The following is a 20,965-nucleotide window of genomic DNA, read 5'->3' on the forward strand; positions in this document are numbered from 1 at the left end:
CTCTGCAGTGCATTGAGGCTTCTTTTTAATGGTCACCACTGTGGTGGTTTTTCCCTTCTTTCTGGGGAGAAAATGGGAAAAAAAAGAGAAAACTTACTGGGTTACCACCTTAAAATAATATCAATAAAAACTGAGTAGGACACTCATGTAAGAGTAGATTTAATTTTCAGTGTTGACAGTTCAATTAAAACATGTTAAAGACAAAAGATGTTTATATTTTAATTCTGGCATCCAAAGTATTCTTTGGACACACTTTGATTTTTTTGTGTCATTAATTTGTCTGTACTCTAATGCGCTGCACTTCTTGGGATTTATTGGATGATATTTTTTCATTAGTAGTATGGTAACTAGCAGAACACAATTAATTTAGTCCTTTAGGCAAAAATTTGAATGAACTGTTCTGTCCATTGCCAAGCCATTAATTTCTAATCAGAATATTAAGCTTCTCTGTGGTTTTTCTCCAAGGTACCCGTGCACCAGCCCATATGCTAACTGGATGCCTGCCCTTGCAGCTTGACTGGGGATACCTGGCTGACCTCCTTAGAGTCTGAGAAGTAGGGATGTCACTGAATGGTTTATTGTGCTTACTAAATCTCCTCCTCACAAGAAAGACCATTTTTTCAGTATTCCCCTCCAATGTCAGATAAAAGGAGCCAAGTATCTATTTACATCTTGTTTTTGGAATAGCCAGTTGTATTCTCTTTCTCCAGTTTCTCCAACTGGTGGCAACTCTCCACTCAGTGTCAGAATTTCTAAAATGTGTGACACCTAATTTCTAATCATCTTTTCTATTTGTGGATTTCTGGTTTGCTACTTTTAGGGGGAGACACTTATGAAATGGGGCTGGTGGGAAGGGGCCCTGCAGAACTACAATGTATGGCAATTGAGTATAAATTTCATCAATGAGAGAGATAAATAAAGGCACTTGATAGCCCGCTGCTATTTGTTTGTAAGAAATTAAAACTAGTGCGTGGTGAGCTGGGTTCTCTCTCGAAACCCATGTAGATGCCTGATTGAGTCATAAGGACAAAGGGTTTTTGCACCTTTGCCTATGGGGAAAAAGTAGAGATGATATTTTAAATAATTTTAGGAAACTGAAAATTGTTTTGGATTAGGTGACAAATACTTTAATATGATTTTATTTCAGAAGACTTGATTTTTAAAAATTAGGCTTCATATTTCAAAATTGGTTCTCAATAAACAATCAATTTGGTATATAGAATGTGCCCTTTTTTTCTTCTTTAAGGTGGTCAGAGTCTAGTTTCCTGGCTTTTGACTGCAACTTTGTTCATTTTTGTGTTCATTCATTCATTCCATAAATACTGAATGAGCAATCTCTGCAAGGCCCTGGGGATAAAAACGTCACCGCGACACATGACCTGGTCCTCAAAAAGCTTACAGTCTATACCAGGAGTCTCCAAGCTTGTTTTGTAAAGGGCCTAAAGGAAACATTTTAGGCTTCTCGGGCCATGCAGATTCTGTTGGGATTACCCAGTTCTGCTTGTGTACCATAAATGCAGCCATAGACAATACATCAAAAATGGGTGTGGCTGTGTGCCAATAAAACTTTATTTACAAAAACTGGCTGCGGGCTGGATTAGCCCGCAGGCCATAGTTTGCCAACCCTTGATCTAGTGGGTCCTTAGACAAGTAAAGAGGAATTCAGGTGATAAGGACCTGTGGTGGAGCAGGTACAGGATTCTGGAAAAGAGAACTGACCCTGATGGGGAATAGGGCACCATGAACACACCCTGGGATGGTAGTGTTTCCGCTGAGACTTAGTGAAGTTGTAGGAATAGCCAGGTGGAGTGGGCAGGGGAGAGGGACTAGGGTTGAGGCATATGTGTGTGTAGAGAATGAAGTTTTCTAGGGAGAGGATGGACTAGACGGTAGCATGGTTGCAAAGTAAATAATCCAGGGAGGAGCAACAAGAAATCTCTGTAAGATGTTGGATGGTCTCCATTTCACACTGAAGAAACTGATGCAGGAACTTAAAGCTCTCATACATTAAAGTAACGCACAGATAGTTTTAAGGCTCAAACAATGTAGTGCCAGGACTTTATATATAAGAAGCAGCCTGAACAAAATGAAATATGCTGGTGGGATGATGCCATTTTAGGCTAGTGGCTGGCTTAGAAGTAAGTGTGTATCCCTTTGGGATCATAAGAAACTGTGGAAGGAGGAGAGCCAGGCAGTGACGGCTCATCCTGTTCCCACCAGGTGTTTTCTGCCAGAATAAGATGAGCTGAATGTCAGAGCGAACCCTGACACTGAATTGAGGATTTGCTGGTCCCACCTGACATTGAAGTTGATGGGACTTGCCATCAAAACACTCCAGGGGCCATGGGACCTCTTCCTATATCATGACCACAGACCTAACATATTCACCCATTAAATAAGGGATTTATGGGAAGAGGCATAGTGTTATGGAAAGAGCCCAGGCTCTAAGATACATGTGGTTCAAACCCTGGTTCCAGGACTTACCAGCTGTTTAATGTCAAAAAGTTACTTGAAGTCTGTCTCTGTCTTAGTTTTCTCATCTGTGAAATGGAGATATTAATGTCTGTCTTGCAGGGTTATCATAAAGAAATCACCAATGCAAATCTGTAGTGTTGGTGCCAGGCATGTAAGAGGTAGCCCAGAAGGTTTTGAAAGTTAGCATTTAGTCTTTATGGCTTGTTGTCTTTTCCAACTTCTTTTGCTGTGGCTCAGAAGGGTGGATGAGGCGATATGGGTGAACCTAATAGATTCTACCGTTGGAGAAGTAACTTGAAGCATGAGTTCTTCAAAGGCGGTCAGAAGCATTATTTTTATGCAGGAGACTACTTCATGACTCTACTAGGTACTTTAAAAAGAAACCCAACAGAAAAAGCCCATGGGCAAACTAAGAGTCTGCAGTCATGTTCTCAACAAAAATCTCTGGGATCCTATAACAGTGCAACTTAAATTCATTTCAAGTCAATATAAAGGTACAGCTGTCTCTGCTGTAAGTCCGTTATGAACAAGGGGCCGGCTGGAAGGGCCACTTTACCTGCCTAATCCTTAGAGGGCCCTTCTCTTCTGAGTCATTCCTCATCCAGCTGTAAACCTACCATGATTCCTTCCTAATTCCAGCTTCTGTGCACACTTCAAGGATCCCCACTCTGTGGGAGATGCAGTGTCCTGGCTGGTGTGATGGCAATGGCCCTGACCCCTTCTTGGGACGCCTCCTGGTTGGAAGCCTCCCCTTGGCCATCCTTCCAGCCAGCACCTCAAGGTATAATTCCCACCAGAGTCTTCATTCCAATCCTGTGATAGAATAACCAGAACGGCCTTGCTTGTATAAGGTTTCTGTTTTCCTGTGCAAGTCTTCTTACATCCCTCCAACCTCAGCAAAGTAATCTGAGGGCACTTCTGGGCTTCCTCAGGAGATCTGAAAAGAGGCAGGAAGAATTCGAGGGGTACCTTTTTATGTCTTCTGTTTACTCCTCATCACTAGCCATACAAGCAGGAGGGAGGATCTTGGACTCTGCACCTGGCTTGGAATGTGGAGAGCGGGAAGGCGAGAAACACTGTTTGAAAAAACAAGGGCCTGGGAAAGAGGGTGCCCTTCACCTAACTCAGTCTGTGAAGTGTCCAAATGTCCTATTGGCAGGAGGCTGGGGCCTCGATACCTCCCCATCCCTGTTTCTATGGAGCCCCCAGCCTTTCCCTCACATGGCCTTCAGCTCAGAACCCTGCAGGCCACTGGAACCACTGCTCATCAGGCACTGGGGTCAGTCTCTCATTGGAGGACACATGCCACTATCTTTTCAGGACACAGGATAGGATACCTTGCTCCATATAAGCTGTGTTGTTCGCAGAAATTAGGCTCTATGGAAATACTAGTGCTAGAATTCAGGCACATTCTAGACTACACATAACTAAACGCTGAGGTTGAAAAGCAAAATGTCTTGCTGCATTGCCTGAAGCAAATCCCTCATTCAAAAATTTCTATTATGTTCCTTGCCCAGTGGTCTATTAATTTCTTAGTGTTTTTCCTGCTGATTTGTTGAGCTTATGTGTCATATAAAACGCTTTGTAATTTTTTTTTTTTTGAGATGTGGCAAGGCTCTATTGCCCAGGCTGGAGTGCAGTGGCATACTCATAGCTCACCACAGCCTCAAATTCCTGGGCTCAAATGATCCTCCCACCTCAGCCTCCCAAGTAGCTGGGACCACAGGTGCACACCACCGTGCCCAGCTGGTTTTCTTTGTTTTGAAGAAATGGGGGGTCTCACTATGTTGACCAGGTTAGTCTTGAACTCTTGGCCTCAAGTGATCTTCCAGCCTCAGCCTCCCAAAGAACTTAGGTTACAGGCATGAGCCACCATTCACATTGTTTCCTTTGTAATGTGATGCAAACACTTTTTTATTTAAGTGTTACTTATCTTCTCATTAATCGGGTTTGTTTTTTTAACACATGGAAACTTTAAATATTTAGGTAATCAATTGTTTTGCTCTTTTCCTTTGTGACTTTTTCATAATGCTTTTTTTAGCTTAGAAAATCCTTCCCCATCCATTTATCAGAAAAAAAGTACTAAATATTCACCTTTATGTTATTGGGAGGGGTGTTGTAGATTTTTTTTTTTAACATCCAACTTTTTATTTCATTTCAAATTGATTTTAACATATGGTATGAAGTGAAGACTTATTTTACCCAAGTAATACCTGGCACCAGGAGCTTAACTGTACTTAGCAGCCATTTACAATTTCCTGCAAAGCCAGATGTCGACTTGGGTGCTGTCAGAGCCAATAGAATGAGGAAGACATGTCTTTGCCCTTGTGGAACCTGCCTTAACAATGAAATGCCAGATTCAAGTGATTTCACAAGCCCATGGCAGATGGTGCCAGGGGAGGCTGAACACTGTCATCTGGCCACAGACATCCCTCACCATGTCACAAAAGGAGGCACCATCGTTAACAGCCTGGCTCACAGCTCACAACTCAGTCAGAACTCCCTCATCCTTTCTCAGGTTGATACTTGGCTAATAAATTGTCAGGCAGCATGAACCTGCATGCTCACCTGATATGCCATTGACAAGATAATCCTAGTTTGATACACAGCAGTGACATGAAATCACGGTTAAAGTTGTTGTTTAAAGAATCAACTGTCTTCTGTTGACATGGGGCCATCTGTTAAGGCCTAGGTTAAAGTCTGAGGTTCTCTGAATTTGCTACAAGTAGGGAAGTAAGATGGTGAGAGAGTAAGACCCACTGACATTTGAGACAGTGGAACAAGTTATTGGAGATGTCATGGCATGTCCTTTGAAAGTTTTTAAAGCCCAGCGTGCCTGTGTCTGTGGTAATTTTTGGAGAGTTGTGCATTGAGGCAGCAAGAAGATCTGGTTCCTCAAGCAAGTGTCACGTGAGAGGAAGCCCTTCCTTGCAGAGCACACCAATTGGCTTCCTGCTGAACAGTGACTCCATCACCTAGGTCTGGATGCAGATCCCACTGAAATTCTCCTTCGAAACAGCGCCTCTCGGCCTTAAAAAGAAGGAAATCCCGTCATTTGCAACAACATAGATGAACCTAGAGGATATTATGCTAAGTAAAATAAGCCAGGCACGGAAGGACAAATACTGCATGACCTCACTAATATGTGGAATCTAAAAAAGTTGAATTCACAAAAGCAGAGAGTAGAATGGTGGTTACCAGGGGTTGGGATGGGAAGATATTGGTCAAAGGATACAAAATGGTGACTATAGTTCATCATAATGTATTTTGTACTTGAAAATTGAGAACAGACTCGATTTTAAGTGTTCTTACCAAAAAAACAAGTATCTGAGATAATGCATATGATAATTAGCTTGACTTAGCCATTCCACAATGTATACTTTTATCAAAATATCATGTTGGACACCATAAATAAATGCAATTTTTTTTTTTTTACCTGTCAAAGAAAAGAAAAAAGAAAAAACAAACATTGGGCTGTGGAAAACACACTGTCCTCAAGTAAATAAGAGAATATTTGCCGTGGTGTCTTTTCCCAGCCAAGGAGACACACCCTGGAAGAAGTTCCCTTGAAAGATATCAGACCAGGGTGAAATAACAATGTGGAAAATTACTTCATTGTGTTATTGTGTAAACTGGTTTGTGGAGCATGAAAGGTTCTACACACAAGAAGTGACTCACGCTTATTGTTTTTCTTAAATAGTATGTCCTGGACATTTCCCAAGAGCAAAAATGCAACATGGGAGAGTAGCAGGACATTTGTGCTTTTGACAGTTTTATGAAAGAGTCTTGAAAGGGAGGCTATTGAGGACTGTAGTTATAATTACCAATTTATAAAGACTGTTCATAAACCACGAAGAAAGGCTGCCAGTCCACCCACTTGCCTGCGTTCCAGAGGTCACAGGAAGTAAAATGAACTAAATGAAGGTGTATGGTCAGTATAACAATGTGTGATCGGTACAAATGAGTATTTGAGTGCCTTTAAAATGTGTCAGGGGCTATTTGCAAGTTTGCTTTATAAGAATAGAAGCTATTATATTCTTGATGTGTGCTCTCTGACTCCAGCTCAAGTTATTTAGTGTAAAGCTTTCTTAAATATTTAGATCTGCAGACTTCATGGTGATTAGGAGCCTTTTTGAAACAATCTGCATGTGTGAAAAAATCATTTTCTCTGCAAACATAGAAAAGGTCTTTGCAGTGGGTTGAAAGCAAAGGAAGGAACTTGGCTTAGGTGATCAAACAGGCATACTACAGAGTGTTCAACCTAACTTTCGTCAATGATGTAGCAGGATTTTATGATGAGAGTACTATCATCTAAAAATTGATGTTTTATTCTTTTTCCTTTTAGGAAAAGCTATGTCTACCCCACCACATCCTTGAAGAAAAAGGCCTGGTCAAAGTGGGCATTACCATTCAAGCATTACTAGACATCACCATAACGAAGGCTCTATTCACATGAAACTACCCCTTCTCCACTGGGGGCTCAGACTCTGCTGTCATCCAGGATCCTGAACTCTGCTCCAGGCGCCTGTTTAACCCTCTCTCCCACCCACTGCCTGTCACTTCACTGACTCCAGTTACATTGAAACAATTTTCAGTCTAAGGGAGGATTTTCTACCTTTCAGAGCCGACCTCCGACTTTAAGACTTGACAGGTATTTATCTTGAAACCAGAGAGGGAGCTGGAGAAAAAAAAAACTGAGCAGCACATCAATGCCTTTTCCACCCTCCTTCATCCTTTCCACACTCACCAACTGCCATTACCAAAATGCCAAGCACAACCGTTTTGCAGCAAGATGCATTCGTTTTATTAAAACCAAACTCATCATGTATTTAGTCGGGGGTGGGGGGAGGGGGGAACAATCAGGTTTTTCACCACCAAATTTTTCAAGAAGTTTCTTGAGACCATTGCCTTTTACAAAACTATTTTCGACATACAAAATATTTATATAAATATTATTTATTAGTGAGTTGTTATTCATCCTTTGGATGCAAATTGTAAATTAGGAAACTATTTTATTACTGCTTTTTTGTGGTTAAACACTTTATTTTAATATTATAAATATTGAGTTATTTTCTATCCTCTTTGGTGTGCGGTAGTTTAGGTCTCAGTAATCATGTTTCTGGTGTATATGATTCCAAAAAAAAAAAAAAAAAAGCAAAAAACAGGTGCTTTTGGGACACAACTTTTCTGGGGAGGCAGTATTGACACTTTGGTTTGTGGAACGTCAGTCTTATTTATATTTCTGCATTCCATCCAGTTTCCTACATTCCAGCAGCCCTCTGTCCCCCAATATAACAAACTGACTAAAATCAAGAGAGCACCCCAAAGTTATTTGTAAATAGCTGTGATGGAAAAAAAAAAGACATATTAAACTTGAAGATAAAATGTGAACAATTATTTTTTGGATTCATACTTCTTTTGCTATGCACAAAACATTCACGTTTTAACACAAAGAAATAGTAAGTGTTAGCGTCATCTGTCTTGAAGTATACTTTTGCACTGTAACTTGGGTTACATTAAAGAGAGCTTTGCACCAAAGGTAGATAATGAAGAAATGGTATAGGAAAGTGGAGATGACGAAAAGTTGATTGTTGAACCAAAAAGGATTTGAAGGGAAGCTTTGACTGAGTATCCGAAATTACTTAAGGCACATAGGACCTGAATCAGGAAACCAGCACTTCTTACAACTGCCAGTTTTAAAAGAGGAAATGATTCTGAGATGTGCTTATGTTATTTTAATTTGGTGGTTGGTGGTTTTCCACGTAGTCTGTAAAATCCTGCAAGATTCACAGTCTCTGGTGTGAAACCTCAGAAGTGAGACATTGTGAACCTGTGGGCAGTACCACCAAGGCAGGCTAAGGGGAGGGTGCAGTAAGTGGAGTTTGTGAGGCTGAGTGGCTGAGGAGGGAGCAAGTGCAACAAAATAAGGCTAGAGAAGAACCAGCCAAGGAATGGAACCCATGCTGCTCTCAGAGATTCACAGATGGCTTCGCGGAACACGGCAGCCTTCTGCAGGCAGTTCCACGCATGCGCACTCACGCTGCAATTACAGCTGTCCCAGGAATTAACCTTTCTAAGTCTTGCGAATGCTGACTGCACTTTCACCTCCTTGAAAAGCCGTTAGAAGTTTTTAGAGCAGCAGCAGGCACAGTTTGTAAGACAAATGTAGAGGGGGACGCAAGAGAAAAGGCACCACCAGGAGGAGGATTCAGTGTGCAGTCAGCACAGACCAACATCAACCAAGACAACGGCTGCCCTCCGCTCTTGGGAAGATGGGGGGAGATTTCTGAAAACAGAAATTTGGATTGGCAGCTAGCAGTTATTTCCTATCAGATGTACTGTGCACTTTAACCTAACTTAAAATGTATTTTAATATTTTTCTGTACTGCACAAATACCTGTTTTGTCAAATAGCATAATGATGTAAAGAAACATTTTGGACAAAGAGTGTATACAATTTAAGCAACATTCAAAAGTTGACTATATAAGTAGGAATTTAGCCTGCTGCACCTTCACGGGCATTCAGAATGCGGGGTCCTGAAATATTTTTTTACGTGTATATATGGTGGCATGAAGCTCTGTAATCATTGTTTCGAGAGACTTTTTTTTTTTTTCAAAATTAAAGTATTTCTTTTGATATTAATTTTTATTATTTTCTTGAAGTTGGCTGTGTAATGTAAATGGCTTCAGTCTTCTGTAAAATTGCTTTTTTTTTCTTTTAAATGCCGTCCGTGTATGGCTAAGACGTCTTCAAGATCCTTGTACACTGTTTATATGTGCAATAAAATGCATGGCCAGCTGACAGTACCATCAGTGGACAGAATGTATATAGTGCAAATATCCTTCCTTTATTATTTAACAGCCATTAAAACTTCAGATTTGTACAAACCACTTTGTGATTGACTTACCCATCAAAAAGGTTGACCCTAGTCACACACACACACACACACACACACGCACACACCCATCATAGGGTGTCACTGCTGAAAGAGATTGTAGCAATCATGCAATGTATATATATGTATCTGTGCACATATGTATGTTATATGTATGTATGTGTGTATGGAGAAAGAATATATAGTAATGCATCATGTGACAATCTGATAAATGTGTCAGGTGATTTCATCATTGTGCAAACATCATAGAGTATATTTACACACTTAGTAGTATAGCCCACCACACACCTAGGCTATGTGGCCTGTTGCTCCCAGGACACAAACCTGCTCAGCATGATACTATACTGAATAATGTAGGTTGTTGTAACACAATGGTTAGTATTTGTGTATCTAAACATAGTTAAGCATAGGAAAGGTACAGTAAAAATATGGTATTATATAATTTTAGGAGACCACTGTTGTATATTTAGTTCATCATTGACCAAAGTGGTGTTATGTGATACATGACTGTATATTCATGTATAGCTATCAGAAGAATGACTCCAGCTATCTGTCGACACACACACACACACCCCTCACGATACTCTTTTTTTTTTCCTCCTAAACTAAAACTTATAGCATAACATAACAGGAGTAGCAAATTTGCTATGATGGATTTGGGGTTCAGGTGATGCCTACCTGTTTTTTGGGCATATTTGAGAACACTTAAGATTCCTTGACCCATGTTGTAAAAACCACAGAATCTGGGCCTCCCTCCTCAACTGTAATATCTGACACCCAGAGAATGAAGTGGTAGCCTCAATTACACCACTAGATCTGGGCCAGTCTTGTTTTCCCTATATGGCTAGCCTACCTTGGGTAGAGAGCAGCTGCCTTCAGAAATTCAAGTGAAAATAGTAACAGATCATTTCCATGTTCTCACCCCACCCCACATAAAATATACACAGACCGGATTCCGCTAGCCTGAGCAGGGCCTTCAGGGAGCAGTGTCAGGGCCGTTGCATTTAAGATTCTCCTTCATTGAGTTAGGACACTCTACACATAGCTCATGGTGTTTTCCTTTGAGGTGCTGCAACTGTGCCAAATCCCAAAATCTTAGATGTCCCTCTACATATTACAGAAGTCCAGCTCTTCACAGACACTTTCCATCTTAAGCTTGCTGGAGCAACAGGGAGATGTGTAATTTATTGAGTAGCTACTGTGGGTCAAGTGTTACATCTCAACTGTGTGCCCCATTAGAACAAGGCTGCTTGTCTGTTTTGTTCTTTGCTGATTCGCCAATGCGTAGAACAGTGCAGCAGTGTCTACTGAAGAGGTGAATTAAACTTTACATACATTAACTCAAAAACTTACATAACCCTGTAAGGAAGAGATTTGTAGTGGACACCATGGGACTGTCCACTTAACACCACATACTCCTAGGAGTAGGAACTACTCCTGCCTCATATACCACAAGGGTTTGTGGCCCACACATAGCGCTGCCCACCTGGCAGAGGCTCAGCTAGGTCAGGTCTGTACCCTTACTGCACAGAAGGACTTCCCAGCAGAGTTGACTCAATTGAAGTTCCTAAAGTCAAAAAAAAAAAAAAAAAAAAAAATTCCTGGGCAATTATTGGAATGTTTAAATGTAGAAAAGCAAGCACATGCACGTGCTAAAACCTGATCAACTGAGTCTATCTGGACTAGTTTGAATGCTAAGACATATCAAGGCCAAACCACAAAGCAGGATAAAAGGGATTTACTGAAGAAGCAGCCTCTACTTTCAATGCCATTTCTCTCCTTGAATTTAATTCAATATTACTATATTGTTGTTTTATTTTGGAATCTTATCCCTGTTTATCAAAGTGATGCATGCTTAATATAGAAACTTTGGCAGGTAGAAAAGAAGTTGGGGAAAATTGTCCAGAATTCCACCTTATAGGGAATGATTAAACCTCTGAGATATTTTCTTTGAGACATCTTATATATTTTTACATACTACAACTTTACATATTGACCTTTTTTCTTGTTCATATTAGATTTTATAAATTCCCTGAACCCCCCCAAATCCCCACTGGGCAGTATTGTTTACTACAGGCAAACGTGGAGTTCCCTGGAAAGGCACTGACAGAATATTTTAGAGGCTTCCTTTACAAGTATACAGACCTAAAATAAAGACATGGGCCCTTAGGTCTTTGAGGGGCACTGGGAGCCAGCTTTGGAGTGAGGGAGGTACTGCAGGAAAGAGAAAATGGCCAGTAGAGGGTGTGTTCCTAAACCAGCTCCACAGGGAGTGACTGAAGCCCCGCCCTGCAGGAAGCTCTGGGAAGTGGCACAGAATGTCTCATACCACAGAGGTATCCCAGCCAAGCTCCCAAGAGAGAACTGACGTATTTACACACACACACAAAGAAAACTTCCCTCAACAACATGCCTAGAAATGTGTAATAAAATAAACACATACTTATTTTAATGTTTTGTTTATCATAAGAAAATTAGGGAATTCCCTACAGTCTCTAAAGAGGGAGCTAAAACTGCAGATAAAGACAATTCTAACAGCAAGGACAGATTACCTATGGGGGAGAAAAGTACGGCAGCAGATCTCTCAGCAGTACAATCAGAAGCCAATCAATGATGATCTGTTTAAAGGGCTGAGAGAGGCCGGGAGTGGTGGCTCACACCTATACTCCCAGCACTTTGGGAGGCCAAGGCAAGTGGATCACTAAAGGTCAGGGGTTTGAGACTAGCCTGGCCAAGATGGTGAAACCCTGTCTCTACTAAAAATACAAAAATTAGCCGGGTGTGGTGGCGTGCACCTGTAATCTCAGCTACTTGGGAGGCTGAGGAAAGAGAATCACTTGAACCCTGGAGCAGGGGTTGCAGTGAGCTGAGATTGTGCCACTGCACTCAAGCCTGGGTGATACAGTGAGACTCAGTCTCAAAAGGAAAGAAAGAAAAGAAAGAAAAAGAACAGAAAGAGAAAAAGAAAGAAAAAGAAAAAAGAAAGAGAGAAAAAGAAAGAAAAGAAAGAAGAAAGAAAAAGAAGGAAGGAAGGAAAAAAAAGAAGGAAAGAAAGAAGAGAGGGAGGGAGGAAGGAAGGAGAAAGAAGAAAGAAGGAAAAGAAAAAGAAAGGGAAGAAAGAAAAGGAAAGGAAGGAAGGAAAAAAAGGAAAGAAGGAAAGAAAGAAGAGAGAGAGGTAGGGAGGAAGGGACAGAGGGAGGGAGGAAGGAAGGAAGGGGAAAGGAACAAGAAAGGAAAGAAAGAAGAAGGAAGGAAGGGAAAAGAAGAAAGAAGAGAGAGAAAAAGAAAAAAGGAAGGAAGGAGAAAAGGAAAGAAAGGGAGAGAGGGAGGGAGGGAGGGAGGAAGGAAGGAAAGAAAAAGGGAAGAAAGAAAAGGAAAGAAAGAAGGAGAAAAAGAAGGAAGGAAGAAAGAAAGGAAGGAAGGAAAGAAAGAAAACTGAGAGAAAATTACTTAATATTTTGAGACAAAAAATTCACTATCAACACACTTTCACTGAATGATGTATTTCAGGGTGAAGGTCTAACCCCACACCCCCCCAAAAAAATCAGTGGCCAAAAGATAAACATGTAACTATGTGTGCATATCCAAACAAACATTGGCTGTACGTTAATGATATTAATGTCTAATTTAGGGTAGGGATTGCTGAAAAGCAAAACAAAACAAAAATACAAAGAAAATGCTGGCCAGGCTGAAAACCATGGCGCGAGAACTGCGTGATGAATGTACAGGCTTCAGTAGCCAATTCAATCAACTGGAAGAAAGGGCATCAGTGATTGAAGATCAAATGAATGAAATGAAGCGAGAAGAGAAATTTAGAGAAAAAAGAGTAAAAAGAAAGGAACAAAGCCTCCAAGAAATATGGGATTTTGTGAAAAGACCAAATCTACGTCTGATTGGTGTACCTGAAAGTGACGGGGAGAATGGAACCAAGCTGGAAAACACTCTGCAGGATATTATTCAGAAGAACTTCCCCAACCTATCAGGTTGATCTATCAGGATGCCTATTAGGATGATCACTGATGTGTTCCTGTCCTTTTCAGTCCGTCACTAAGCCCCGCGGATCCTCCCTCAGAAATATCTCTCAGTCCCAGCATCTCCTCTTCCTCCCTGCTACCTTAGTGCCTGCCCTCTTCGGCTCACCCTGGGTAAGTAGTCAATGACTCATTTGTCACCTTGTCTCCCTCCTCTTCTTTCTCCCTTCTCTGCTGCTACAATAATATTTAGAAAAAGCAAGTCTTGGCCGGGCGCGGTGGCTCACGCCTGTAACCCCAGCACTTCGGGAGGCCAAGGCGGGCGGATCACAAGGTCAGGAGATCGAGACCATCCTGGTTAACACGGTGAAACCCCGTCTCTACTAAAAATACAGAAAATTAGCTGGGCGTGGTGGCGGGTGCCTGTAGTCCCAGCTACTCGGGAGACTGAGGCAGGAGAATGGCGTGAACCCGGGAGGCGGAGCTTGCAGTGAGTCAAGATGGCTCCACTGCACTCCAGCCTGGGTGACAGAGCAAGATGTGTGGAAGGGAGGGAGGGAAGGAAGGAAGGAAGGAAGGAAGGAAGGAAGGAAGGAAGGAAGGAAGGAAGGAAGGAAGGAAGGAAGGAAGGAAGGGAGGAAGGGAGGAAGGGAGGAAGGGAGGGAGGGAGGGAGGGAGGGAGGGAGGGGAGAGAGAGAAGAGAGAATGAGAGAGAGAGAGAGAGAGAGAAAGAGAGAGAGAGAGAGAGAGGCAAAAGCAAGTCTTATCATGTCTCTTCCCTACTGGAAACATATTCAGCACTTTACTATTACTCACACAATTGATTTTGGTGCCATGTTTGCCCTTCCCAGACTGTTCCTGGTTTACGGCTAACACCGTCTGCTGCAGCCACTCCAGTCTCCTCTTTCCAGGTGGTCCCATGTCCTTGTTCCCTGTGCTATGCCTGCTGCTTGGAATACCCACTCACCTCTTCTTGACTTCATGAAGTGCTACCTGGCCTTCAAGACAATGTGTCCTTTTTGGTGAGTTTTTTTCCCATCCCCTCCAGATTATTTCTTCCACCTTGGTACCCCTGAAAAAATAATCTGTGTCTGCATTTTAATGTTCATTTCTCAACAAACCTCTTTTATCGAGCTCATATTAGACAAATACTAATTTCAATGGGGAAAGAGCATGAAAAGACCCCACAATAGTTCATTTTTCTTATAGGAATCCAAATAAGGGAAATCATGGATATAAGTGATGAAGAAAACTAAATACAATACCCAATGCTTATCAAAGGGTGTGATGGTTGATTTTAGGTGTTAACTTGACTGGATTAAGGGAGGCCCAGATAACTGGTAAGGCATAAGTTCTGGGTGTGTCTGTGAGGGTGTTTCCAGGAGGAGACTGGCATTTGGGTCAGTGAACTGAGTAAATAAAACCTGCCCTCACCAATGAGGGCGGGCACCACCCAATCGACCGAGGGCTCAGATAGAACAGAAAGGCAGAGGAAAGGTGAATTCTCTGTTTCTCCTGAAGCTGGGGCACCCGCTTCTCCTGTTCTCCAGAACTCCAAGTTCTCCAGCCCTCTGCTAGAACTAGGATAGAAGGAGACCCAACATAACATCCTTTTACACCCAGAAGTAAAAGAGAGAAAATGACAATAGGACCTACATTACAATTGGACCCCAAGACTTGCACCTACAGTCCCCCAGGTTCCCAGTCTCTGGCGTCAGACTGCGAGTGACACCATTGGCTTCCCTGCTTCTCAGACCTTCAGACTTGGATTGAGCCACACTACCAGCTCCTCTGGTTCTCCAGCTTTCTGATGGCCTATTGTGGAATTCCTCAGCCTCCACCATCACACGAGCCAATCTCTCTAACAAATCCCCTGTCATCCATCTCTCTCTCTCTCTCTATATATATATATATCCTATTGATCTTGTTTCTCTGGAGAACCCTGAGTAATACAAGTGGCTACTACCTAATTGGCACTGTTCAGGAGGTGTACAGGTAGCAATGCCTGTAACTCTTACAACAACCCTGTGAGATAGCATCTACAATCATCCCCATCGCACAGGGAGGCCAGTTGTTCAAGATGTCATGAATACTAAGTGGCATAGTTGGGATTCAACTCCTGGAGTTTGTCTTGGAGCCCACACTTTTAACGATGATGAGGTAACCTCTTGCTCTATTTACCAAGTCACTGACCAAATATCTAGTAACTCAAAAAAGATGAGTAAATAGCTCAAGGCTTTATTTGGGTTATTTCATTTGATCCTCTATGACCCTGGGATGTAGGTCCCACTGCCATTATCTCTCTTTTACTTATGTGTGTAAAATGATGTTATGGTTATAGCAGAGTTCCCAAAATAATGGGCGCTCTGTTCCACCACCTTCCAAAACAAGGTGCTCGTTCATCGCAAAGAGGATGCAAATCCCACTTCTGTCCAACAGGCTCTATGAAAAATACAAGAAGAGGTGAGGAGGCCAGAAATTTTCAGAGAAAGATGTTGGAATGCTGTGCATTTGCCCACCTTCCCCTCCCCTGGGAATGAGGAGGGCAGAAGAGGAGAGGTGGGCAAATGCACAGCCTGTGGGGTGGCAGGGCAAAGAGACCAGGCGGGAGGACAGGTTTCTCCAGATGTGGGCCCTGCAAGAGGGAGCTGCTACCTAAGGCTGCTTTGAACTGTACTGGAGAGCACTGTTTTTTTTTTTTTTTTGAGTTGGAGTCTTGCTCTGTTGCTCAGGCTGGTGCGATCTCAGCTCACTGCAACCTCTGCCTCTGGGTTTAAGTGATTCTCCTGCCTCAGCCTCCCCAGTAGCTGGGATTACAGGCATTCCCCCCCATGCCCAGCTAATTTTTGTATTTTTAGTGGAGACGGGATTTCACAGTGTTGGCCAGGCTGGTCTTGAACTCCTGACCTCAAGTGATCCACCTGCCTTGGCCTCCCAAAGTGCTGGGATTACAGGTGTGAACCACGGTGCCCGGCCTGGAGAGCACTTCTTGAGGGCTAGACGAGAACGACTGTGACTGTGGCAGAAAGGTTGAGGGAGGATTCAAATGGTCACAAAGCCTTTAGCCTGGTCTTTTTGCCATGATCCAGGTCAGAATGACTACATAAGTCTGGAATATTTGCAGGATTGTCTTAGAATTCATGCTTGAAAATCAATCATTCCAACATCTGGGATATCCTCTCTGCTTTATGTAGCATGATATGGGCTGGAATATTTTATTTTTATTTTTGAGACAGGGTCTTCTTCTGTTACCCAGGCTGGAGTGCAGTTGTGCAGTTGTGGCTCACTGCAGCCTTGACCTCCTGGGCTCAAGCAATCCTCCCACCTCAACCTCCTAGGTATCTGGGACTATAGGCACACGCCACCATACCCAGCTAATTTTTTTTTTCTATTTTTTGTAGAGACAGTGTCTCACTGTTACCCTGGCTGGTCTCAAACTCCTGTTTAAGCAACCCTCCTGCCTCAGTCTCCCAAAGTGCTGGGATTGCAGTTGTGAGCCACTGAGCCCAGATTGCTTTGCATTTAAAGCAGGGCATGTTCTGTAGTCTGTCAGGCCTTATTTGAATATAACTAAGAAAATGGGTGATATACTATTCATCCTAGAAAACTTTTTAAGCATGCATGGTACATTTATTGTGCTTCTCCTAAAAGAAGCACTGGGTGGCAGTGTTTTCACTCAAATGTGTTCAGAAGAGCCCCCAAAAGGAAAAGGCTTTCCTCTTTCTGGAATATGAATCCCATTGAACCAGTAATGACCAATAAGGCAATCTGCCTTCAATCAACCACCTGAACAGCCTAGGGTCAATATTACAACTCTAAATGCACACCTACACACACACACAATCATACACTCCAAAACCAGAATGCCCGAAATAATATCTGGGATAAATTGGAAAAAAAAAAGTCTCGTGCCTCACCCACTTCCCAGCCCCATGCCTCATTTTTAGGGATGTTTGAATTTTTCCAATAAGCCCAATAAGATGAAAATGTTACTTTATTTGGCTAATTGAGTATACCATTATCATCCAAAAAAGAAAGTGCTAGGACTCTATTTTCTTTCCGTACTATCACCAGAAAGTGAAGCTCATTAAGTGCCGTTAGAGACAGAGGCTGCCACCTGGTGCCAAAGAGACACAAATAAAATTGAAAATTCACTGGTCATGGATTGGAGTCCCAAGGTTGAGCCAAATACAAGAGTATAGATTCCTTTAATTAAAAAAAAAAAAAAAAAAAAAAAAAAAAATCTCTGATGACCAAAAGACATTTTCTCTTGGACTAGCAGGGCTATGAAAGGATGAGAAATTTACAAACTATGTTCTCTCCTTGAGGAAAATATTTTATTTCTATAGCCAACCATTCTTGGTACTGGCAGAGTAGAAACTAACAGCGCAATAGATATTCTGTGTGTTGGTGCTCACAATGTTGTCTCCGCTTACTCAAAAAGTTGTGGTTTAAAAAGTAAGTTTAAAAAGAAATTTGGGAGGCGCATTTGCCACACACGCCCATAATATAAGACTTTTAATTTATAATCGTATACATTAGCATCCCAATATGCTATGTATATTATAAGACATGCACAAAAATAGAAATTTTAACATGAGAGGATGAAATAAAAGTAAATATAGACAGAAGCTCTAATCCGGTCCATTGGATGGTCTTGCACACTCCTGAAGGACGGCATGGGTCACTTTGAAGTTCAATGGCCCTAATGCATCTAGTCACTAACATCTGGATAAGATGTCAGAGATTTCATATGGGTATCTTGTCTTGCTACACAGTCCTGGGAGTTAGTGTAGGAGTTTTTGTTTATTTACTCTGCTTTCCAATGAGGAATTGGCCTTTGAAAGATGCAATGACCTTCCTGAAGTACCTTTGGGAGGCAGGACCTTACAAGGGTTTCTTCTCCTGAAAGTCTCATTATTCACACAGTAAGCTATGTTAATTCTATTTTTTTAAAAATTCCAATGTGTTTTTGAACCAGAACTTAAGTTCTCAGAAATACAAACAAAGTAAGAAGTATGAAGATGTGTTTCTGGACCTTGGCACAGATGAGTGTAAGCACTGTTCTTTTCGATTTTCAACACTTATTAAATAAACATTAGTGTTTAAAATTAATATTTTACAACTGAAAATATACATGAATAACTTTTTCTGTAAAAATGATATCATCCACCAGAAATAAAGCTTTTCTGGCTGTTATTCTCAACTCTGGTGCCCTCCTCCTCTTTCCCAGAAGCAACTCATTATTTCCATTCAGACCTTTTCCCATGAAATATATTTGTACCTATAGCAAAATACATATTGTTTTGATGGCTTGTGAAAATGTAAACAGTGTCAAATTATGTGCATTTTTCACCAACTTACTTTTATTCTTAAATGTTTGGGGTTGTTTTCATATTTATCACAAACAAGCCTGCAATGCATGCCTTTACATAGGCCTCCTTTTGTATATCTTTCTCCACAAAGCTGCTGAGAAATAATTTGGAAGCACCGTTTACAGAAAGTCCCATGTTTTCCTCGCTGATATGAGACATTGCCATTAACATACACTAAACTTCTGTGTGGGTCTGTGGCAGGACTTTTCTGATGGATTGAACTCTTCTGAGTCCAAACCCGTTTTAATGATCACAGCCTTATAATCTGTCTTGACAACTGGCAGAGCAATTTGTTCTCTCTCAAGCTGTCTTGGCATATTCTTCCATATAAATTTTATAATTAGCTTGTCAAGTTCCATGAACAACTTTGAGATTTTGATTAAGATTATATCGCATTTGTAGATTAATCTGGGGTACGTTTGTAGCCTTACAATATTGAGAGTTTTCTTCCATGAATATGATGCTGCTTTCCATTTGTTTAAGACTTGCTTTATTTACTAGAGGTCTTATACAATTCTCGTTTTAGTTCTTTCTAGGTAGTTTTTTGTTGCTGCTGTGAATAGGATCATTTTAAAATAATTTTTGTTAAACATAGACTTATAGAAAAATTACAAATTTTGAGATATTTATATTGTTTCTAGCCACTTTACGAAACTCTTACTGGTTCTAAGACTTCGTCCTCCATCTCGACTGTAGTAGATGCTTCTTATGTCATGGTCCCCTGTGCTGCTGTGGCCATTGCTGCATCTTTACTTGCCCCCTCCCCTCCCCCCGGCAACCTCTGCCAATGTCTTCTTAGCTACTGCTGTTGCCATCTCCATCACTGGAACACCAACAGTGACATTTCGTTTCTTCATCCGAACCCCCAATTCTTCAGATTATTGGAGACTAGGCTTCAAAAATGAAAGCTTTTTTTAAAAAAAATCTGGCTGTTTTAATTTTAAAGTAGCTTTCATTTCAGAAAGTTGATAAAACAATGTGATCTGTTACATACTATATATACCCAGTGAGCCTAAATACAAGACAACCTTGAACATGAGAGGATCTGCATTTTTCTTTTTCTTTTTTCTTTTCTTTTCTTTTCTTTCTTTCTTTCTTTCTTTCTTTCTTTCTTTCTTTCTTTCTTTCTTTCTTTCTTTCTTTCTTTCTTTCTTTCTTTCTTTCTTTCTTTCTTTCTTTTTTTTTTGAGATGGAGTCTCGCTCTGTCACCCAGGTTGGAGTGCAGTGGCACGATCTCAGCTAACTGCAACCTCTGCCTCCTGGGTTCAAGCGATTCTTCTGCCTCAGCCTCCCGAGTAGTTGGGATTACAGGCTCTTGCCACCATGCCAGGCTAATTTTTGTATTTTTAGTAGAGATGGGGTTTCACCATGTTGGCCAGGCTGGTCTCGGACTCCTGACCTTGTGATCTGCCTACCTCGGCCTCCCAAAGTGCTGGGATTACAGGTGTGAGCCACAGCACCTGGTCTGGATCTGCATTTTTCTAATGATAACATCCAAAAGTTTGGCTAATTCGAATACATTTATGCATTTTAAAATATATAATTCATGCCTACTTGTCACAGTTTTTATATGTGTATTTTTAAAATATTTGAGAGATGTCAGCTTGGAAATATTAAATATTCTGTTGTAAGATTTTATGACATGGTTTTATCTTAACTCATTTGCATCGTTAATATCAGTAACATCACTACAGCCATTTTTTTGGCGGAGGGAGGGGGATAGAGTTTCACTTCGTTGCCCAGGCTGGAGTGCAGTGGTGCGATCCCGGCTCACTGCAACATCTGCCTCCCGGGTTCAAATGATTCTCCTGCCTCAGTCTCCCGAGTAGCTGGGATTACAGGTGCCTGCCACCACACCCGGCTAATTTTTGTATTTTTAGTAGAGATGGGGCTTTGCCATGTTGGCCACGCGGGTCTCGAACTCCTGACCTCAAGTGATCCACCCACCTCGGCCTGCCAAAGTGCTGGGATAACAGATGTGAGCCACCGTGCCCAGCCTACAGCCACTTTTTGCAGCAACTTTTCACATCACCTTCACTTCTAAGTGGTTTGAGATACAATATTACTTGAATTGATAAATGATGCAGCCACTGGAAATTGTATTCCCCAAGATAAGTATTGTTTGTAATAACATCAGGGTTTTTACACTCTTCATGCAGTAGTATATTTATGATCTTCACAGCGTAACTACTTAATATACTTTTAATGTAAACTTTATTGAACTATAACACATATTAAAAAGTTTATAA

The 20,965-nt window shown here is 41.5% G+C and overlaps 1 protein-coding gene across 4 annotated transcripts in view; it reads left to right on the forward strand.

Moving 5' to 3' along the window:
• LRCH1 (leucine rich repeats and calponin homology domain containing 1) overlaps positions 1-9,362 on the forward strand; it is a 204,032-nt gene extending 194,670 nt beyond the window's left edge. For 3 of the 4 annotated variants that reach the window (XM_015121050.3, XM_015121052.3, XM_077974336.1), the window contains one exon: positions 6,821-9,362. In XM_015121050.3, the coding sequence (XP_014976536.1) occupies positions 6,821-6,931 (111 nt within the window). In that variant the 3' untranslated portion in view covers positions 6,932-9,362. Of the gene's footprint in view, positions 1-465; positions 1,218-6,820 lie in introns of those variants that run through there. The other variant, XM_077974335.1, reaches the window with a different exon arrangement.
• The last annotated feature ends 11,603 nt before the right edge of the window (positions 9,363-20,965 follow it).

Source organism: Macaca mulatta, chromosome 17, assembly GCF_049350105.2.
Source record: "Macaca mulatta isolate MMU2019108-1 chromosome 17, T2T-MMU8v2.0, whole genome shotgun sequence".
NCBI classification, from domain to species: domain Eukaryota; kingdom Metazoa; phylum Chordata; class Mammalia; order Primates; family Cercopithecidae; genus Macaca; species Macaca mulatta.